Source organism: Chamaea fasciata, unplaced genomic scaffold (genome assembly GCF_029207755.1).
Source record: "Chamaea fasciata isolate MVZ Bird 193981 ecotype frontalis unplaced genomic scaffold, bChaFas1.0.hap1 SCAF_5, whole genome shotgun sequence".
Lineage (NCBI taxonomy): Eukaryota > Metazoa > Chordata > Aves > Passeriformes > Sylviidae > Chamaea > Chamaea fasciata.
Genome location: NW_027094090.1, coordinates 73,531,947 through 73,553,573, shown reverse-complemented (window position 1 = coordinate 73,553,573; position 21,627 = coordinate 73,531,947). Strand labels below are relative to the sequence as shown.

The following is a 21,627-nucleotide window of genomic DNA, read 5'->3' as shown; positions in this document are numbered from 1 at the left end:
AGGTGTGACATATTTTATTTTCCTTAAGCAGTATTTAATGCAGTGTCCTCCATGAAGTGTGCAAACTGTGGACCTGAGAGAGAAATGAGGACATGTTAATTCAAAGTATAGGGGCGTGGTGGCCAGATTAAGGATGAACCTTAATCTCATTGTAGAAAAAGTATTAAGGTGTTTCAGGAAGGCAATGATATTTTAATTTTACAAGTAACACATAAGAACCTTTGGGTTTTTGGGTTTTGTCAGCTAGTTTTGCAGCCTCTTACAACAAAATAAGGTTTCTTGGCAGTTGTCTTATTTATTTGGTCAAATGCAAGTCCTCAGTATTTCAGATCGATTTTATATGTATTTCTGGTAGAATGCCAAATTGGAGAAATGAGCAAATACTCTTAGGTTGAAATTGCTTTTCCATTCCTCTTTCTGAGTCTGATCAAACAGGCTTTTTTTGTGGGGACTATGACTCTGCGTCATGACATGAGATATTTCTGCTCCCTTAATGCCAGTCTGAAACAGTTTCTAAACAGTGAGCGCTGCATGTACATCCTATGTCTCCAGAGAATAATGATCAAATTCCTCTTTTTTACCTGTGTGGGTGGGGGTCTGTGGCAGTGAATAAATTTTGCCCACAGTGTCAGTCTTATCTTTTCCTAATAATGTTGGGTTGGTGAATCATCCTGTCAAATTACTGGCTTGTGTTAAATATTTTTGTTACATCCAGATAGGAGTCAAATCTTATAGGCTGATCTTAAACCACATTCTTGCTCTGTCATGTGTTTTATTTTATCAATAAATGTAAATTGCCATTAGAGTTGTACAGAGGAAGATTGTCAAGGACAGAGTGATCACAAGTATTGCTTAAAAGTGACAAGAAAAATGGGCTATTTTCAGGAAAAACAAAATTTTGACCAAGTCTAGCTGAAGTTACTTTTCAAACTGTTCTTTGATCTATATTTTAAGCTGTGTTCTCAACCAAGTGCTCCAAAAATTCTGGTGAAGAATGAGATTCTTCACTGTGGTGACCTCTGTGAACTTGATTTTCATGCTTTGAGGCTGTGGTGCATTTGGAGGGTGTGTTAGCATGTGGAGAAGCAAAAAAATCTGTGTGCTTATCCTTTAATATTGGTCAATGATCTGTACATTATTGGCTGTCAGTGCTTTTTAAGCATTCCCTTGGAGCAAATCTGATCCTGCTGGGTGGTTTCTGGTAAGCATGCAGAGAACACTCCAATCTGAATTTACAGTCAGTCACGTTTCTCTTGTTATGGGCTGTGCTGCAGGTGAAACAGCCCCTGGCTCAGGCTGCTTCCCAGAGGCCGTCACCTCTGCTGCCTGTGGGTGGACAGCTGCCAGTCCAGCCTCCCTCACCAATAATTCCCTGAAAGAAGGGTGTTTTAACATGTGTGCCTCGAATGTGTGAAAAACAAGATACGCTTTCCTGGAAAAATTTAAAAAGTTTAATAAGAAGACAATAGGAGATATAAATAAAGAAAAGTGTTAAAAATGGCCCTTGGAGGTTCCCTTTAAATACTTTTCCTATTTCATTAGCCTGGTCCATATTTATATATCGTTATGCATATTCATGTTTTTCTAGGAACTGTTTAGCTTGGCCACTCCTTGGGCCCACTTTGTTTAGAGCATGCAGGTTTCTTGGCTGTGGTTTTATTATCACCTTCAATTTGGGCCTTGCTCCATACTTTCTTCAGATGGCAGATGCTAATAGTTAGCATATCAATAGCAAGGTCTTCATCACAGGTTCACTGGATGTTATCCTGACCAAACAGACAGTTCACTCATAATTATACTACCTACCACTACAACCCTGTCTAAGTTTTTATTAATAGCAGAAATAAAAATAAAGTTATTTTGACATTATACATATAAGCATTCATCTTAATATTTGCAAAAGCCAAGTTTATAATACTATATTTATAACAAATGGATAGAGTGGCTTGCTCACCTGTGCTTTTTGGGCCATGTTCCAGGCCCCACAGGTGAGTGGATAGAGGAGCTCACTGAGAAGCCCCAGCATGTGACTGTGACGGTGCTGAGCTCCACGACTGCCCTAACATCCTGGACGGCGTCCCATGAGAGCAGTGGCAACAGCACCATCGTGTCTGTGCTCTCCCTCACCTGCCAGAAGCAAAAGGAAAGTCAAAGGCTTGAGAAGCACTACTGCACTGAGGTAAGGAGCTGGAGCATTTTCCAATCCAGTAAGAAGTCATGCTGCTGTTTAGAACCTGTGCGCCCCCAGGGCTCTCTCAGGCTGCAGCCCTAAGGGAGGGATGTGGCTGGTGCAGAGTGGAGGGGAGAGCACAGCAGTCAGGAATGAGAATGGGATTGTTAAAATGGGATTGTTAAATTTCTGCTGGACTTGCTGTGACTTCACTCAGGCATGTGCTGCAATGCATTTGTAATAAGCAAAGTGCTCACGTACATCGTTATCATCAAAGTAGCATGAATTATTTCTTAGCTATCCCACATTTGAATACAGAACCTGACTGTAAATTTTCTGGAAGTTTTGAGATGATCAGAAGCCAGCTTTTATTTTCATCCATAGAAAAAGGTGTCAGCACTGGGAAACAGATAGCAATTCAGACCACCCGTGATTTGTATGGAGAAGTCCTTTAGTTTATGGGATATGTTTATAATCATCAAGAGTCCTGAACCCCAAAACTTGACAGTTTTTTGTTACTTGAAACCCTTAGTGAGTTCAACCCCACATCAGACTTTGTGCCCATGATAGGTCAGTGGCACCTGGCTTCAATTAGAAAGATTTCAGTCCACATCTCAGTAACCTCAGCAAGATGCTGATACAGCCTTTTTCTGAGCAGGGCCATGACTTCTGTCTGGCTCCCTAAATGTGTGTGATGGAGGAGTCTGCAAAGGACTGCAGTGTTGCCCTGCTGCACCCTCAGCCCACCCAGGGGACTGCTGGCACTCCCTGAAAATCATCTCCTTCAACTTCGTGATCAGTCCTGCAAGTTAATTAGTACAGAGAATTTGCAAGCCTTAAAATGCCATTTAAAATTAATTTCTATAGGAATTTTGAGTTTTAGTTCAAGAATGGCTGTGAACTTTAATGTTTGTGACAATTTCAGAATTGGTTTTCAGAATCAGCTTGTTATCTTATTGTTACTTGTATTTCTTAAAAGTGCAATCATTTAAATGAGAAGCAAAGTACAGTTGGTGATTATGAACACAGATCACAAACATAGGCATTTATGATTTCTGTAAATACTCCAGGATTCATCTACAAACTCAAAAACAAGTACCTTAAGTTAATCTGTGAGTAAACAAGATATCTATAAATGTGTAGTGCATGTAGGTTGAAAGGTATAAATACAGTTATTTGTTTCTTTCTGTCATTATCTATATTTGTATGAAATTTTATCAACTTACTATACCTGGAATTGTTATTAGCTGTTCCTTTGACTTCCCCATGATGAGCTGAAAAGAGCAAAATTCAGTGCAGAGTTCTATCCATTTCTAACATGGTGAATGATTTAAGAGTGATTTAGCTTTCCAGAGCAGCTGGTAATGACAAATTCTGTTCCTCACTAAATCTGTGCTTGGCACTGATACATTCATGTGCATTGCAATAAACCACCAGTGCAGAGGTGGCTGTGATACAGACTTGGGGAAGGCTGTGAAGAAAATATTGGTAGGAAATACCAGCCTGCAGCTCTAGAAAGGATGTGTGAAGGCTTTTCCTCAAAGCTGCTCTGTGCATTTGCTCTTTGCGGAGTCTTCAGGAGATGTGCCTCTTTGTGTGGTATCAGACCAGGAATCACTTGGAGAGGAATTCTGCCTCTAGCTCTGACTGAAAGAAACCCTGGTGTGGCACAGCAGAAATTTTAACGGTGATGTTTTCAAACTGAAAAGAAAAATGACAGTGCCCCATAGTTACAGTTTGTAGTGCTGTGGAGGGGAGGAGACAGGGAATAATTTCCTCTCTAATTTCACTGTGGAGTCACTCAGTGCATGCAGCCAGAAGACAGCTCCCCCAAAATGCTGCCTTCAGCTCACAGAGCTGCATCAATGACAGATGGAAAGCCTTAGGTTCTAACTGAAAACACATGGTCTAGATGCTCCAGCCTGAATAACACCACCTGAAAATGAACAGTGTAGCCTGAATATTTTAATAAACTTTGACAATAAGAGAGAGTGGGTCTGCAGCAAGGTAGCTGACCTTATGCAGTCAGGCAAGTGCAGTTCTCTGAGTCAGATCATTTGTGAAGTCAGTCCTGACCACTTCCACAGTTTGGCCACGTGGGGCTTAATGAATGAAGCTCTTGCTGTCGATGCCAATGTGTTTGGATCCATGCCTTTTGTAACTGAAGTCATTGAAGTACAGTCTCAATATTCTTTTATTAATCAAGTAAATGCTTCATATCTGATGAGTTCCTCTCATCCTAGGTGAATTCAAGCAGCAGCCTCATTGAAAATCTTGTTCCTGGTGCCCAGTACCAAGTTGTGGTTTACCTACGGAAAGGACCATTGGTTGGACCTCCTTCTGATCCTGTCACATTTTCCATTGGTAGCCCCTGAACCTACTGATTGAAATACATTTATTTGTTTTTAGGATGTTTTTCTTTTTAAAATATGTGCAGTACGTTCATTAAGTCCTGTAGGCCATGCCTTGATTTTCTCAAGTGTAAGAGTGGATCTCAGTGTTCTCTGCTTTGGGATTTGGAAATGAGAAGAACCCTCTGAGACTGACACTAATATTTTCAAGAATTAGGATTCCACCAGGTCATTTAGGACAGAATTCAGTAACTTTTAGTTTCAGTGTAATTTACTTTGTTAAGATTGCCACTTTAATAAAATATATTAAAGAGAGAGTGAGGGGGAAAAAGAAGGAGATTTAGTGTAGAGAGTTACATTTGCAGAGAAATATTCAACCTCTGTCACCCAGCTTCTCCTTTTGACAAAAAAGTCTGCTCAGTGGGACAGCAGGTAGCTGAAAGTTAGAGATCTTCAATATTTTTAATGCTGCTTCCCCTCTGTGATATAGGGAAGAAAGTGAAACAGAAAAAAATGTTATCCTGTTAAGAATTTAATCTTTAAATGAAAGCCAATATGGGGCCTAGTGATTATGGTGAGAGCCTTATCATTCTAGTCAATCTTCTTATATATTTTCATAAATTTGGTCTGAATAAAAATTTGTAAAGTATGCTGTATTTCAGGAAAGGAATAGTAAGTAAATACTTATATATACTTTAAAGCTAAAATTTCTATCATTGGACAGTTGTTACAAACACTTTTGATCTTCTTTCTCACTGTAACTCAAAAATCTGACAAATTCTACTTTTTTTTTTTGCAAAAGTAAAATCATGTATACCCAAAGTAAATAAGTTCCTTCATTTTCTCCACTTGTGTATGGTCTTACAACCATAAAAGTTTCTTACAAAACTGAAAATGGCAATCAGTTTCTAAATAGAACATCTCATAACTTTATATTATACAGTGGCTGTTTTTATGCAGTAAAACAACAATTGCGTGAGTTTTCATTTCTTAACAGTTTATTGAATATGATACTAAAATAATAGAACTGAAAAACAAATTGTTCTGTGAACTTACCAGTGGTGGCTAACTACGAATGAAACTCAAATAAAATAAAATGCACTTTAAAAAGTATTCCATTCTCCCCACATTTATTCTAAGGCTTATTTTCACAGGGTGAGTATTAGCAGTTTAGAGAAAGCAAAGCAAAGACATTGTAAATGATTTATAAAGGTAAAGGCAATCATGCTAACATGGGCTGAAGTAATCTGGGTACTGGTCTGGGTTCTGACTCAGTGTGCAATAGCTAGGGCTCTGCAACTCTTGCAAATGTTAGCTCTAAGTCCTAATTTAAGTAGCCACAATGAAGTTATGAAGAATAATTGTTTTCCAGACCATACAGCTTGCATAAGTTGACCCTAACGTGACATTCTTCAGATCACTTGACTCTCTCTCAGTGTCACTGTCTGTGAGGCAAGAATAGCAATACTTGAGACAACCTTTGGCTTCCCCAGGGAAGGAGGGCTAGGGATGAAAACATTCCTTTCTCGGAGTGCTCTGGCTTTTGATGCTTTTGTTTTTGAGCATCTTGAAATATCTCCTAAACCTCCTGATTTTCAAAGTAGAATTGAACCCTCCATTTATGAGAAAGCAAGGCGTGTGCTTCATCTGAAGCTAAATAGCCAGCACCAAGTGGTGTGTAGCCACTCCTGAAAAAGTAGTTTTAAACTGGAGAACAAATGCTTAAAATATGGTATTTAACTGCTTGTGTCCAGGAAGTTCTTGGGGTTTAAAGCCATGAAAAAATCAGAAATAGGTAGAACTTGGTTGAGGAAAGGTATCATTTTAAAATAAAGTGCAGCTGATAACACATGCACGTTACTAACCATAAGTTCTGGTTTATAGTGCCCACTGGAATAAAGGATCTGACACTTTACCCTTTGGGACCTACTGCTGTGGTTCTGAGCTGGAACAGACCTTTCCTCGGGGTGTTCAGGAAGTATGTGGTAGAAATGTTTTACTTCAACCCATCAACGATGACCTCAGAATGGACAACCTACTATGAAATAGCAGCAACTGTCTCCTTGACTGCCTCTGTGGTAAAGTGACCATTCCTGCCTTGCTTTCCCATGCCTGGGTGGTCCTGGCACATTGTGACACTCCCTTTCCCAGCCTTTTCCCCGGGAATATGTATATATGCCTTTAAACCTGGCACTTTTTTCCCCAGCAAAACAGAAAAAATGGCCAAGGGTGCTGGAGGCATTTTCTGGTCTAAAGTAAGGCACTGCCAGCTGAACCATGCTAAATTTTAAGCAGAGCAATGATACAGGAGATTGGTCTCCTTTTTTTGTTGTTGTTGTTCAGCAAGTCCAGAGGCAGCTTCAGTTTGTGGGTCAGTTTGTCAGTCAAGGCTTTAAAAGTTCCATCATCTCCTCAGGGGGTGTAGTCCAAAGGTTTATCTACATAATTAATATTGATAGTATGGATTTGGGGCTTGCAGGCTGGTCTTGCAGTGTGCCGTGTGGAAGGCTTAGCTGTGTTTTTTTGTGAAAAAAAAGCCTCCATGTTTCTGAAGCTGCAAAATCTTAGGCCAGGGCTTTATCTAGGTGAACGCTGGTCTCTATGAGAACACAGTCAGACGTGTTCACAGGGTGTCTTTGCAGATGTAAAGTGAAACTTTCCTCCTCTTTTCCATTATTTCCTGGAGAAGGCGAAAAGATTTTACTCAGACTTTGCTGTAGTGTGAGACAGAAAGCAATTCCAGCTGAAATTAGTTGTTCAGAAAGTTATGAGTATGCAAAAAAAGATAGCAATAACTTCTGCTGCTGGTGAGAGCCACAGTGATTTACTGTAATTGATTTGCATAATACCATTTGTGGAGTCATTTTGGCTCCAGCAGCTTTACTGTAATTGGGTATGTGACTATAAATCTAGCACATAAATCTCCAGGGAAATTAAAAACAAAAAATAACTTACCAAACTGGTAATTAATATCTAGTAATCATGACTCAGCACAAATAGATTAATAGCTGAGTGATCTAAGTCATCCAAGAAATAAAGCTATCATGCAGAGTTAATGTGGTTCATTATAAAAGGAGATGATGTCCTTTACTATTGCAAAACCTGCTCAGGGAAGCCAAGTTGGAATTCCTTTGCCTGGATTTCAATCTGAAATGCAACAGGGCTGTATCACAGCTAAAGTGAGCACTTCTTCAAGGATTATTTTAAAGACTAATCCTGAATTAGGAAAAGAATGTTTCCCTTTTCTTCCCTTGTGGCATTTAATGTACAAGTAGGGACTGGTGAACTCTTGTTTGGGTTCTCTGGTGGTGCTCCAGAATCCCTCTGATCCATATGATCTGCTGACACCTCTGAGTGGTGTATTCAGACGTAACCATGAGAAGAATCAAAAATCAATGTCTCCAACAGCATGAAATAATCAAGTTTTGTTTCCTGGAGGGTTAACATTTGATAAGAACCTTTGGAACTGGATTTGTCTTTTCACTCTGTTTAGTTGCTTCATTCATTTTGTGCTCTACATCTTACTTGAAAATTGTCAAAACGATGTTGGTATTCTCAGTATGACACCAGGGGCATGTCAGAAGAAGTCCAAGCATCTTTAAGGTTTTGGTGACAATGTGGATACAACTTCTTCCAAAAATCATGAAGAGAACAGACCACACCACCTATATTTGCATTGCCTTGTAGCATCTGGAGAAAAAAGATCTGTAAAAATAGCAATTTCTACATTGTTGAAGTTGTTCATTATTTTCAGTATGCTTTTATTTTTAATTTTTTAAATATCAAGAGGCTTTTCATTTAAACATGAATATCTTAAATGTTCTGTGCTGTCAGTGGAAGAATTAGAATTTTAACTTAAATATTACACGCATTACTATAATATCAAACACATTACTTTTTATAGTTGATTTATATCTCATTTATATTTACATATATAATTTATGTCTCATAAGTCATTTATGTTTCATTCCTATTCCATTTATAATAAATGATAATAGAAAGTGAAATACACTTGGAAATTTGGGAAAAAATACATCTTTTAAAGTGACAATATCTGAGACAAAAACATTGCTTCTAATTTATCCTAAAGCCCCACTCAATCAAACTAGAAACACCTATATTTTCCAGTTAAATATTTTCCCTTCATCACACTGGAATTGTGATGGAAGATTGCTCTGTGTAAATGGTTGTTTCCACCCTGGAAATCCTTTGAGATCCCCGTGGTGGTCAGAACCTGCCACCAGGTGGATGTGGATGAGCAGCAGAGCCATTCCAACTGTATTTGCTCACCTTGCACAGACTTTTTAGTAAATTGAAAGGCCAAATTTCAGAGATTTCCACTGAAGGAAGGAGTGGGAGCTCAGAAAAATGAGCGTGGGCACTAGGTTTATAAATACTGTTGTGTTTCAGAAGTCCTGCCTCGTGCTGCTGAGTTCTCTCCTGAGCTGCTCTTTGTGTTTTGTCCCTTTACAGAGAATAGCCAACCTGCTGCCTGCTTGGTATTACAATTTCCGGGTCACCATGGTGACCTGGGGGGACCCAGAGCTGAGCTGCTGTGACAGCTCCACCATCAGCTTCATAACAGGTAACCAGCCAGCTGAAAACACTGGGAGTGCTCCTGGGGGCAGAAGCACTGAGAAAGTCTGACCTGGGTGCTGTGTTTCACCTACAGATAGTTGCAAGTTAGGATATTTATCAGCTAAGTGGGAGTCTTTTTGTTTTTGTTTGGTTTGGGTTTTTTATTGTTTTGTTTTAAGTCTCTGAGGACTGCTTTAAGTGAACATAAAAATAAAATTTTCCTATGCCAAGGGCAGTGCTTGACTGTTGCAGTCATCCATCAGCTGAGTGAATGGCTCCAGTGAGGGCTCCTGCTCAACTTTTACCACAACCATACATTTGACACATGGAGAAGTTAATAGGTAAATAAGTAAACCTGAATTCTTAGGCTTCTACATATTATGAAACACTTTTTCATTTATCTGCAATATTTCCAAATGTTTTTTTCCTCCTTTTTCACCCTCACAGTAATCCCCAGGTCAGAGTGTGACCTGTGCAGCACCAAGAGGAGTGAGCTGATATAACCACATGAATTTCCCTCTTCCACTTGGGGCCAGCCATGGATTTAACACACTCTGGCATCTCTTGGCAGATTCTTTGGATTTGAATCTTCAATATGTCCAACAGATCAGCCACAGAGGGAGCAGGATGAAAGAGGCCCTGTTATCACCTTGCCATGTGTTCCCAGCATCCAGGATACTTAGGCCAATGTCAGAGTTCTCCACTGAATCATTTTGCTTTTAAGTGCCACTGTTTAATTCACCTTGCTGAAGCTTAGCTGATTGAAAGCAGTAAATAATTCAGTTTTACTGTGGGGCGCAATGAAGTATGACTTGCTCTTTTTTTCCATCTGTAGAAGCCAAATTACAAGGAAAATCTGGGTTTTTCAGGTAAATCCCAGCCACTCACTCCAAAGCAGACACTAGCCTAATCCCAGATTTCCTGTTTGGTGAGAGTTGGAGAATGTACCTGAAAAAGTCACAGAAAAAGACCCCTTTTCAGTGATGATTTATACAGAGCCTGTGCCCCGGAGAGCCATGACAGAAAAGTCATCAGCAGCTGAAGTTGTAGCTCCACTGAAGTCAACAGAAGCCCTCCCATGCTGAGATACCTGATTCCAGACTACTCTGCTGACAAATTCTGGCACTTTTCCAGTGTATCAGAAGTGTAGCCTCATGAAGGGTCTCCAGGGATATTCGTTGTCCTTTGGCATCAATCAGGTTTTCTGTAGCACTGTAAGGAAGCAATTTTCCAGCTGGTTGGTTTCTGTATGAGGGAAAAAATGTCTTTTCCAACTGATTTGGGTACCAGGTTTGCCATTTTAGAGTGGAAATGTTCCAGTGGGATACTCACTTCAGTATTGTATCCCCAGAAACCTGCAGCAGAAATGAGGGAGATTAAGGGATTTCTAAAATATAATCTGTCATCAATACCAATCTCCGTATGATGACAGGAAAGACTGCTACTGCTCTTAAATGAAAAATGAAGTAACTTCCTAACTAGCAGATGCAGACAAAATCAGAAATGGACGAACCTTTAAAAATCATCCATTTGTGGTTGGCAAAACACAATGTTTGTATCAATGGTTAATTTCTCTTATTATCAAGGGTTTTATACCCTGTGTTTCTGATCTGATTTCTTCTGGTTTTAATATCTAGTCCAAAATGTTTGTGGCACTTTTATCTTACTGATTGAAGAGACATAAAGCCTTTTTTTCTTTTTTCTTTTTTTTTTTTTTTTTTTTTTTTTTTTTGTCTCTATATAGAATTTAGTTTGTTTTTTCTGTTAATAAATAGCTTCCATTGAACTCTTCAGGTGCTCTCACTTTTAGGTGTTTTGCTATGTTAGGTTTTTTTTCCCACTCTGCCCCTCTAATTTTTTATTGTCTTTACTAAAGTACATAAAACCTAAAAGTGTGATACCAGCTTGCTCAATGCTCTTATAGAGGCACAATCATCTTCCTTTTCAAAGCTGTCCTGTGTGTGCATCTAGATTATTGCATTTCCTGCATCATCACACTGGAGGTTTGGGTTGATTTAGTTCTATTTTATTCTAACGGAATTTATCACTTGTTGTCTACATGCTCTTTTCCAACTGACCCAACTTCACTCCTGGCACTTTGAAATTCACTTTGTTTGAGCAGGGCCAGCACAGGGGGCAATATTTCACAGCTCAGTTCTCTCCAAACCCTGCCCTCCTCTGCCAGTTGCCACCTTACTTATATGGTTCATCAACGCTGCTTTTACTTTCAGAGTGTTGATGAAAATGTTGAATAGCAATGAGGTATTGAAATCACACTGTGGTTTTAAGTGAAGAGTCCTAACAAAGAAAGCTGATTTGGTCAAATTGCAAGCACTTACCCATAGATGGTCAGCACTGAATGTGAGCATTAAATGCACTCCTGTCCTCTGATTGCCTCATTACTTGCAATCTCTTCAGCTTTGCCCAGGAGCTGCAGACTGGCTAACTTGTGAGGCTTGCCAGTTTGTCATGTCTGCAGGTTTGAAATGCTTGTCCCCAGTTAGGTGCTGTCTTTTCATGGCTTTAAGTTACCAGGGGACTGAGAGTTCTTTCTCATCTTCAGCGTCTTTCCTCCCAGAGAGGGAGCAGATGGTTTTATGGGGCACTTGGTCCCTTTCTGCATAATTTTGAACAGTGCAACCTCCCCTGCCCAGGTTGCCAGGAACTAAAACAAACAAACAAACAAACAAACAAAGCTTAAATTTTAAAAATACTGGTGGAGTGGAGGTTTTGCAGGCTTGACAGTACACCATCTGAGAGTTCTTCTGTGTACTGGAGAGACAACCTCCACAACTGGAGCATAAGCTTGAGTTCCAAAACCAGAGTAGAAGGATCACCTGGGAGTGTGAGGATGCAGCTTGCAGAAAGTTCAGAGCAGACATCTCCTGATGCAGGATTGCACTGCTCCTGTGGGGCTGTGGCTGGGCTCAACTGCAGGACTTGGGATGCTGAGATGTAGCTCTCTCCCACAGCAACTGGGGAGATGTCCCCAGCAACATGGGGGAGGTTTGGGGGATCCAAGAGACTTATCAGAAGCAGCATTTGTTCTCCCAGCTCCTGCAGCAGCAGCTGCACGCCGTTGTTTTACTCAGGGGGAGATGTTTTACTCAGGGAGAGATTGTGGCGCTGCCAGGGTTGCTGTGGTGACTAATGAGCTTTTAATGCCACCTGCTGTAAACAGCTGGATTGAAAACAACCACGAGCAAAGGCTCTGGACCACCAGCATTTGCTTTTTACAATGAGGATGCCTTTATCTTTGGAGAAGCAAAAGGAGTGAGAAAGACAGACTCTTGATGCTGATGACTGTCACCACATGTGCTGCCTCTTGGTCCCCTGGGTGCTTCCAGATGTGTCTTCAGCAGGTCAGCAGCAGGGCGTGACTCCCCACAGCCTCTCTGTGCTCCCCAGAACTTCGTGCTAGGGGAGTGGCTCACACCAGCCTTGGCCCTTGGTCTCATTTAACATATCCTGGACATTCACTGTCATGAAAGCATACCATCAATAATAAGGTGCAGGGGGAGATCATTATTCATGGGTGAGATTCATGTCAGTCATGGCCTTAAACTGCAAGGGATACACAATCCATGCACAGGGATGGACTGGGGACTTTAAAAAGTAGAAGAAACGCTTTAAGGATTTTACACTAAATCAGCTTGCTTCTCCTCAACGGCATAAAAGGACATTTTCAAGATTAATTTGGGAGAATAGTCTCACTAAATATTTCTAAATGGCTCTAAATTGTCTGTGCATTGCTGCCTTCCTCAGCGATTACTTCAGTAAATCTGTTTCCTAACAATGCCAAAGTCGAAGGAGCCTCCGTGAAAGCAGCAGTGACATCTTGTGGCCCCTTCCAGGAGGCCCGAGCTCCGAGGCCATCCTGCATTCCCTGTCACCCACAGCTGTGCTGGCATCCAGGGCTCTGCTCCTCTGACCTGTCTTGGCATGAACACCCTGCATGCAGCAGGGCTTGTGCAGAGGAAGACCAGGCAATTCACACTATAATGGTTTTAGTTTATAACTGGGTAGTAACACTGATTATGTAGTGGTTTTACATTTGTTGAATTTTGTTTGTAAAATTTAGTGTAGTGGTTTAAGTGTTTTGTTTGTTTTGGTTTTTTTGTTGTTGTTGTTTTTGTTGTGAGATACGATTAGGAGAAAAAGGTAGGTTTAACTTAAAGGTATAAAGATAGATATATTGACACACATTAAAAGAAGGAAAAATGAGAATTAAAATTAAACTTTTAAAACACTTTTTTCTTTTGCAAACTGTTTACTTTTTTATCAGCAACACAAAGAGACAAAACTTGTGATTTTTAGTGAGTTTTTTGACATTTTCCCCACTGTGCTCCTCAAGAATTGGCTAAGCACAGAGATTCATACCTTTTTCCATGGTACCCAGGTTATCTCCTGGGGAGGGATCTTCACTGATCACTGATTTTCACTGTTGGGTCTTCACTCACTATTAATTTAACTCTTCTCTGGGGTCCTGTACCTTTGAATTGGGCATTCAAGGTGAGCTGGCCAGCTCTGCTCCCTCCACAGTTAATGGAGAGGCACCTCCCAGAGGGAATCCTCATCTTAAATACCAGTTTTAGGAGCAGGTTGCTGTCTTTCTGCAGGTCACTGCTGATGAGAGAGCCAGCTAGGGAGGGTGGCTGAGTCCCAGTCCCTGGGGGTGTTTGAAGGACATGTGGTTGTGGTGCTGAGGGACGTGGTTTGGTGCTGGGTTAACAATTGGTCTCAGTCTTAAAGGTCATTTCCAGCATGAGTGACTCTATGTTACATGGGCTGCAGAGAGAGCCAAGGACTTGCTGGCAGCTCCAGAACAAAAAAAAATCCCTCCTAACAGGCTGAATGGGTTGTGATAGGGCCCTTTTTTCCTCCCTTCCACCCTGGGAACAAAGATGGTCATAACTTCTCATGCAAAAGTTGTCCTTTCTAAATTTGCAGGGTTTGGACTTCTCCTCCTAGGAAGATGTAAGCTCAGTGAAAAGAGTTTTTTTCTTATGGAAAACCTATCAATGTAAAAATTTATTATTTCTTTTTAGTTCAGTAACACAGTGAAGCAACATCTGAGGCTCTTAACTTGAATTTGGATTCAACTTACAAATGTGACTCAAAAAAATATTTTTATCTGCCATGATTTTTTTTTTTTAACTGAAAGATTGCAAAAAGAAGTGTATTTTTGTTCTGATTATCTCCCAGGTTAAACGGTGGTTTTCATATCTTTCAGCTAGTGCTCAAATGCAGTAGCTTTTAATGATCATTTCCTGATAGCTTTGTGATATTTTTTTCATTTGGCAGAAGTTTATCACTGAATTTGTCAATCAGCTGCGTTAGACCCTGTCTGTAACACACTTGCCTTCTTCCTTCAGCACCAGTGGCACCCAAAATTACCTCTGTAGAATATTACAACCACCTTTTGTACGTCACCTGGACTTATGGAGGAGATGGTCCTGACCTTTCTCATTCCAGGATGCTGCACTGGATGGTCGTTGCAGAAGGAAAGAAAAAAATCAAGAAGAGCGTAAGTATCAGTGTGGAAGGTGGGTGGTGTTCATTTCTTAGGCCTTCCTTCCTTCCTTCCTTCCATCCGTCCGTCCGTCCGTCTGTCCGTGGGGGTTTTTGCTTGGTTGGCTTGTTTTTCTGAGTTGACACTCTGATAACTTTGTATTACTAAGTTCCAGCAAGTTTGGTAGGAGCCAGTAAAAGTTATTTCCCAGTGTTGGCATGCACTTCCAGAGACTTGAGCTCTCAAAGCAGCCAGTGGACAAAGTGTTTCTGTAGTGATCCAGTGAAGGTGTTGATAATTTACGTAATTTAAAAAGAGCTTAAAAACTTCTCAACTTCAGACAGTAAAACATAAAGGGTATTCTTGTATACAGGTATGGTATTTTCCATTTTTATTTTATAATAAACAGAGTAAACTACTGGCTGAAAGTTTTTAGTTCATTCAAGTACTGTTGCTTCCCATTTTCTGACTTTATCCTCATAAATTCTGTGTTCTTCATTTTATGTTTGAATACGAGTTCCACTAATTGATGGGATGAGGATTTCACCCAGAATGAGTGCATTTAGAAAACTTGTTAGATGCTAAGGTGTGCTCTTGGTACTTTCTCTTGCACATACGGAAAATCGGAAGTGTATTTTCAGCAGAAGTGCAAATTGATCACCAGTTTTCATTTGGATTTGTGTGGAACATCCTAGCTTTCATTAGATTCCTTGTGGCTGCAAGAGTTCACCCATCTGGAGTTTGCTGCAGCATGAATGTAATTATGTGATTAGGAGAACTGATAACCTTTCTGAGCAGCAGGAACCTTCAGAATTTGGATCCTTACTTCAAACAAGGAAGAAAACGAGATTTTAATTTTTGTCCTACAAAGAAAATATTCTATCAATTGAACTAAAAAAAATCACAATTATATTTCTCTCTTCTCTTCCTTCAGAAAGTCATGCTTTCCTGTAAGCTTATTGTTCTTTCAGGAAAAATCTGATTTCTCTACCATCCAACTTCATTGAATATGAAAACTGTAGATTAAATAAATACAAACATTTAATATGAAAATATAAATAAATTTAAACCAAAATGGAATATGTAATTTCAGAGTAAACAAAAGCTTAAAAGTTGAAGGTATCTACAATATAGTGTATCTATAAGTAAAACTTTAAAGCTTTAGGGATATCTTTACAAACATTTGTCTTTATATTTCTTGTAAGACCAGGGAACCCAGAGGGTATTCTTTAGGAAAACCCTGCAAAAACCTACCTATTTATAGCTAACTTTTATGGTTCTGTTCAAATGGATAAATACAGGTACACACTTGCAGATATCAGACCTGTTCTCCCAGGCTCTGATAGTCACTTTCAGAAACTGTTTCCTTTAAAACACAAACTATACTGTAATATCTTAATATAATTTTATTATGATTGTTAATATGGTTGTTTTTCTTTTGGCATTATTGATATAAATAGGTAACACAGTCAGACAATGTTGACTTTTTCTTCCTGCTCCCTATGTATTTCCCAAGACTCCACGGAAGTTGGTCAGTTTTTAGGGAAGTGATGAAAATTATTTATGAGATAAAGCCCTGTTGGTCTTTATTCAGAACCATCAGTTTCTCTTGCATCAGAAAGCTTCAGCCTGAGAATTAAGTGACTATGAAAACCAGCATGAAATTCCTGAATGGGCCTTTTATAGATAGTCCAGAAATGCCCTGCAAACAGCATGTTATGAGTTCTGCATCCTTCTCCATGACTCTGGGGAAATGGGAACATTACCCTAAAATAAAAGGAAGAAGTCTTGAGACTCAGCTCAGTTTTGGATCTGGCTTCGAACTTGCAGATGATTGAAGTCAGACCCTGAGATCTATTGTCAAATCAACAGGTCTCCAAGAGATGTTAGACTTGCCCAGATGGATTTAATTTTCAGCTCTGTAGGATGTACAAAGGGTTGCCTACACATGGCTTGTGTGCTCTTCTTTGAGGTGTCTGGCCTGATTTAAATTCCTCTAAAATTGCAATAGACTCAAGTCCATGGCTTGTTTAGCATTTTGCAAAACTTGAGAAATCTAGATGATCTCAGTGGTGTGAGGGAGAATGTCTTTTTTTCTGTAAATTTTCACTGGTCACATAGAAAGCACAGCCTAAAATTGTCTTCCTTTTGCATTGTGCTCTTCTGGTTTCTTGGTTGGAATCAGTGGGAACTGGTTGATGTCACGAGCCTGGAGCACACAGATGACATCTGCTGTGATACACGGGACTCTCTCTGCAGTATTTTGAGCGACCAGGTCAATTTTGTGAGGCAGTTGCATGGTTTGTGTCATGTTTAAGCTGGTGTCTCTTGATTGTGCAGGTAACACGCAATGTGATGACTGCAGTGCTGAGCTTGCCTCCAGGGGACATTTACAACCTGTCAGTGACTGCTTGTACTGAAAGAGGCAGCAATACTTCCATGCCCCAACTTGTGAAATTGGGTAAGAAATGCCTGTTCTTAACTCACCCCACTCATTTGACTGTAGAGTAACTCTGTCAGCAGATGCAGCACCTTCCTTATTTCAGTCATGTACCTGTGAGCCCGTTTCTTTTGCAAAGCTGTAATTTTCACCTCACCTTGCTGTGAAGATTGTCTCATGCCTGTGTGTGTGAAGCTACTCTCCTAAAATGGTTTTGCTCAAAAGGAGTAAGAGTGGCAAAATTTGACTGTAAGTGGAAGTAGGAGAGTGGAAATCACTTAGTACCTTGCTGAGAGAACAAGTCAACTTCATAGTTGCTTGCCTAAGGTCTTGAACACATGCAGGTTTTGAGAATGGCAATTCAGGCTTCACAGATGAACTTTTCACTAAAAAAAACAGAACCTTCCTTTCTACCTTTCTGTTTTTGACAAGCCTATTTCTACATCTGTCTGCCACTTGGTCTGCTTTCCTCTCTCCCCTCCTCTTTCCCTGGACATCTGCAAAGTCTTTCAACACCAAAATCTTACCCTTAAATACAAATTAATGATAGCACCCTTTATAAAAATAGTCAGATTCGTGAATGTGGAACCCAGCTTCATTTTAAGAGAAATACGTGTAATATACTCATAGAACAAAAAAGGAAAAACTTGAGAGCTTGATCCTTAATGTAAGAGTTTCAAATATAACTTTCTATCTAATATCTTTACCTGGGAGGAAGATTGGACACGGCACCACTGTACCTAAAGAAATTTTACTTCTCTTTTGGATGTGTGTGGAGGTTTTGAGCCCTAGGTACTAAAACACTGAAACTTCCAAGTGCACCAAACTGCTTTTACAGGTGCTAGCTCCACTGAGAAGGTGGGTAAGGAAGAGTTTGTAATTTCAGAGTGGATTATCCTCTCTACATGAATAATAATACTTTTGTGAGTCACCATGAGAGAAGTGAATTTAAAGGACTCCGTAATTTCTGATTGGATTAGAGGTCTTGAAACAACCATTGTCCATTTATGTTTCTCAGAATTCTTACTCACGGTGCTGAAGCAAACACTACAGACAACAACAATCTGAAGCTCTTGCAGCTCTTCTTACCAAAGGCAATATTTGAAAGACGTAGACAAATTCCATGAGTTTTCTTTTCCCTGTTCAAACCATCTCCAGTGTTTTCCTGTGCCTGTGCATGTGTGTATTTGTTCCTGTGACCAAGTGGGTGAATGTTTGGGGGTGAGTATCACCCCCTCCTAGAATTGTCCAGATATTTTAGGGTGGTATTTCAAAACACCAGCAAGCTTTGTCTTCCAGGCAGATCCACAAGTCTTATTCCTGTTGTACACCCTGCTGGCAGGGTTGTATCTTCCTCTTCTTTCCTTATGGATGGGCACTCTTATTGAACCTGGATGGGTATTTTGCCCTTCAGTGGCAACAAAGAAAAGGTGGAGTGAATTCCATTCCAGTGAATCCCTTCTAGACTTTTGGGTGTGGGGTTTTGTGTTGGATTGAGTTTGATTTTTTTTTCCTTTATGATCTTTGAACTTTGAAAAGACAAAAGTGGAGATATTTTGCCAGAGGTTTTCCTTCTTTCTGTTTCTGAGCGGAGCAATGGGAGTTGTAATTAGCAGTAGTGGAAACTGACTCCAAGTGATAGACGACTCAGCACTTGGCAGTCACTTAAGCATTCCTGCCAAATGTTCTTCCCTCCGTGATGTTTTCTTCATCCTGGCAGCATTCCACCTGCAGAAAAATCAAGCCATTTGCTGGAAGCAAAAGGAGGATTTGCTTTGGATGCTGCCCAAATGCAAAGCTCGTATTTTAATTGTGGCCATTTTTTTTTTTTTACCTGGAGTGAGGGATGGAATGTGTTTCTGAGTCCAAGAGCAGATACATGTGTGTAATTATGGGAGAGGAACACTTTCTTGTGTGTCACTGGGACCATATGTGCACTGCAAACCCCGTGACACATGTGAATGTGCCTCAGTCCCTGCCCAACTCTTTACATAATGTCAATATGGCTTGGGCAGACTCCAACCCCAGAACACAGATTTGATTGTTTCAGGATCAGATACGTCTCCAAAATCTGTATAACTACTTGATCAAGTCCCTTGTGCCAAGGTTCCTGTGACAGCATCTCACAGAGTGAGAATAACAAATTATTTGTGAAAGGAAAAAAAAAAAAAATCAACCGAGAATATTCTTGTGCATCACCCACTGTATGCAGTGTGTCAGAATCCCAAAATTGGGTCATTGTTTGAGAATTACACCTTTAATTAAACATCCACAGAATAGGAGATCTAAAAACTGTGCAGAACAACTCAGAAATGTACAACCCAAATTTGACAGTCTGTGAAGGCAAAGCAGAAGAGCCCAGGAGGCCTGAGGTGTGGAAAGCTAGAGGTTGCCAGTACCCATCACGTGAAGTGATCAGAATGAAAATTAGGATTAAGCATTGGTGTTTAAATAATAATACTGAGGAGAAAAAGTATCTCTCATATTAGCACTATTGTTGGTTTTCCAGGGTTCTAACACACTATGCTTAGGCTGTTAGTTCCTCTCCTGGTCCTCAAGATTTTCCCCACTGTTCAGTGCTTTCCATTCCCCAGGTTGGTCTGGGTGTGGTTATAGTGAGGGGTGACTTCCACAGGGGTTCAGGGGCAGGGAGATGGCCCTGGAGGCAGCAGCCAAGGCCACTGGACATGGGAACAGAGGTGTTGAGTGCACCATCCATGTTTCACAACATTTCTGATGCCATCACTTTCAGGAGACCCTCCATCTATCACTCCTGTCATAGGGTTGTCCCCTGCTCCACAGACTCTTGTATTTGTTTGCCTAATGTTGCTTCATCCAGTGCAAAAGCAATGGAAATCAAAATAATCAATTGAGGACCTCTGGAGATCTGGACCTCTGCATTCCTACAAGTCATGGAAGTCAACATAGTTCCAGTAGCCCTTAAATGTTAGGCGGGGGGGGGGGGGGGAGGGGCAGGGGAAGGCTATAGGTTTGAGTTTTTTAACTGGTAATTGGCTAAATATTTCCTCTGCTGCAATTAAAGGAACCTAGGCAGCTTTTGCTTGTGGGAAGCTGCTTCTTTGTAGTCTTCTGGGCAGACCTTGTGAAGAAAAGCCTTCTCAGGCCAAATGTGTTGCTAACAGGTGGACAGGGATCTTTTCTGATAGAGTTCCTGCTAACATTATTCTATGAATAGAATCCACTGATCATCCTCAAACAAGGCCTCTGCTGAGAAGGGAAGTGAAGTAATTATCCAGCTGTCCAAATATAGAATGGTTTAAATAGAGAAGAAAAACCAACACACTTCATCATCTTCCCATTTTACAGTGGTAGTTTGTCATCGTGAGAGGATTTACATTGGTAGACTTTATCCGAAGGAAATGAAAGATAGAAGCGCATCAGGCATTGCTTTCGATTTTTTTCATTTTTCTCAGTTTTCTGGAAACTTAAAGATAAGCTTAATGAAAGGAGATTTTTCTCTTACACCAGAACCAGCCCCCCCAAAATCACTGTTTGCTGTCAACAAGACTCAGACCTCCGTGACTCTGCTGTGGGTGGAAGAAGGAGTAGCTGATTTCTTTGAAGTCTACTGCCAACAGGCCGGATCTGGGCAGGAAATAAAAGTCCAGGTAAGTGTCTCTTCTTTGGTGTCCACTCTTCATCCCAGAATTAAACCTTTAAAAGCTAAACTACTAAAGCTACACTTCAAGTCCTAAAATATTTTCATTGTTTTGCAATATTAAGGTTGACCTCTGCCTAATTGATGAGATTATGGAACTGGTTGGAGAGAAACTATGTACATCCATCAGTGTCAGTGGAATTGGCTCTGATAGACTGTGCAAAACCTAACAGGCCACAAAACTAAGGGAATGCCAATGAGCAAGAAGGGGAAAATGGTCAGGTAGCTTCATAAGGAATGCGGAAAATAGACATATTTAGATGCCATGAGATTTCTGATACAGTATCTAATTATTTCTGGAATACTTTATTCCTGGTTTTGAGATCTGTTAACTGAAGTTCAGTAGGACCTTCCTTGCTATTCAAAGAGTACTTTTATGCAAATGTGGCTGCTCCTCATGCATTTCATCTCAGGGTATTTTCTTCAAGACCCACCTCCTGAGCTTCACTTATGAACGTCCTTTTCTTTCTCTCTAGTCAAGTACCTGTGCTCAGCAGGTACTACATATATAAATATATAGTATTTAAATGGGTAATGCTGTTCAGTGAAAAATAGAGAGCCGTAGTAGCTTTAATTCCTTGACATTCACTGTTGTGCAGCATGTGAGGTTTACTTTGTGCTTTAGCTGATGGTATAATGAATCACTCTGATTACATGCCACAAAACATTGTTCTCTCATGGGCACTGTGACATGTAATGGGGAATCATTCAGAAAGAAGTGAAAAATTGCCTACTTAAATGACTGATTACCACAAAAGACTTGCACACTCTTTAATCCTATGGATGATCAGTCTGAATTATTTAATATTCTTTTTAAATTGAGACAGACAATGACTAAAGGGAAAAAAAAGTGCTCAAATGCACTTTAATCTGTTGGATAGTTTAGATTCCACGTCT

At 40.2% G+C, this 21,627-nt stretch overlaps 1 protein-coding gene across 2 annotated transcripts in view; it reads left to right on the top strand.

Annotated features, from left to right (window-relative positions):
* Positions 1 to 21,627, top strand: part of PTPRO (protein tyrosine phosphatase receptor type O) — a 144,591-nt gene that overhangs the window by 98,126 nt on the left and 24,838 nt on the right. For both annotated transcript variants that reach the window (XM_066184461.1, XM_066184462.1), the window contains 7 exons: positions 1,980 to 2,179; positions 4,414 to 4,534; positions 6,406 to 6,599; positions 8,995 to 9,106; positions 14,475 to 14,626; positions 16,952 to 17,072; positions 20,541 to 20,680. In XM_066184461.1, the coding sequence (XP_066040558.1) occupies positions 1,980 to 2,179; positions 4,414 to 4,534; positions 6,406 to 6,599; positions 8,995 to 9,106; positions 14,475 to 14,626; positions 16,952 to 17,072; positions 20,541 to 20,680 (1,040 nt within the window). The remainder of the gene's footprint in view (positions 1 to 1,979; positions 2,180 to 4,413; positions 4,535 to 6,405; positions 6,600 to 8,994; positions 9,107 to 14,474; positions 14,627 to 16,951; positions 17,073 to 20,540; positions 20,681 to 21,627) is intronic.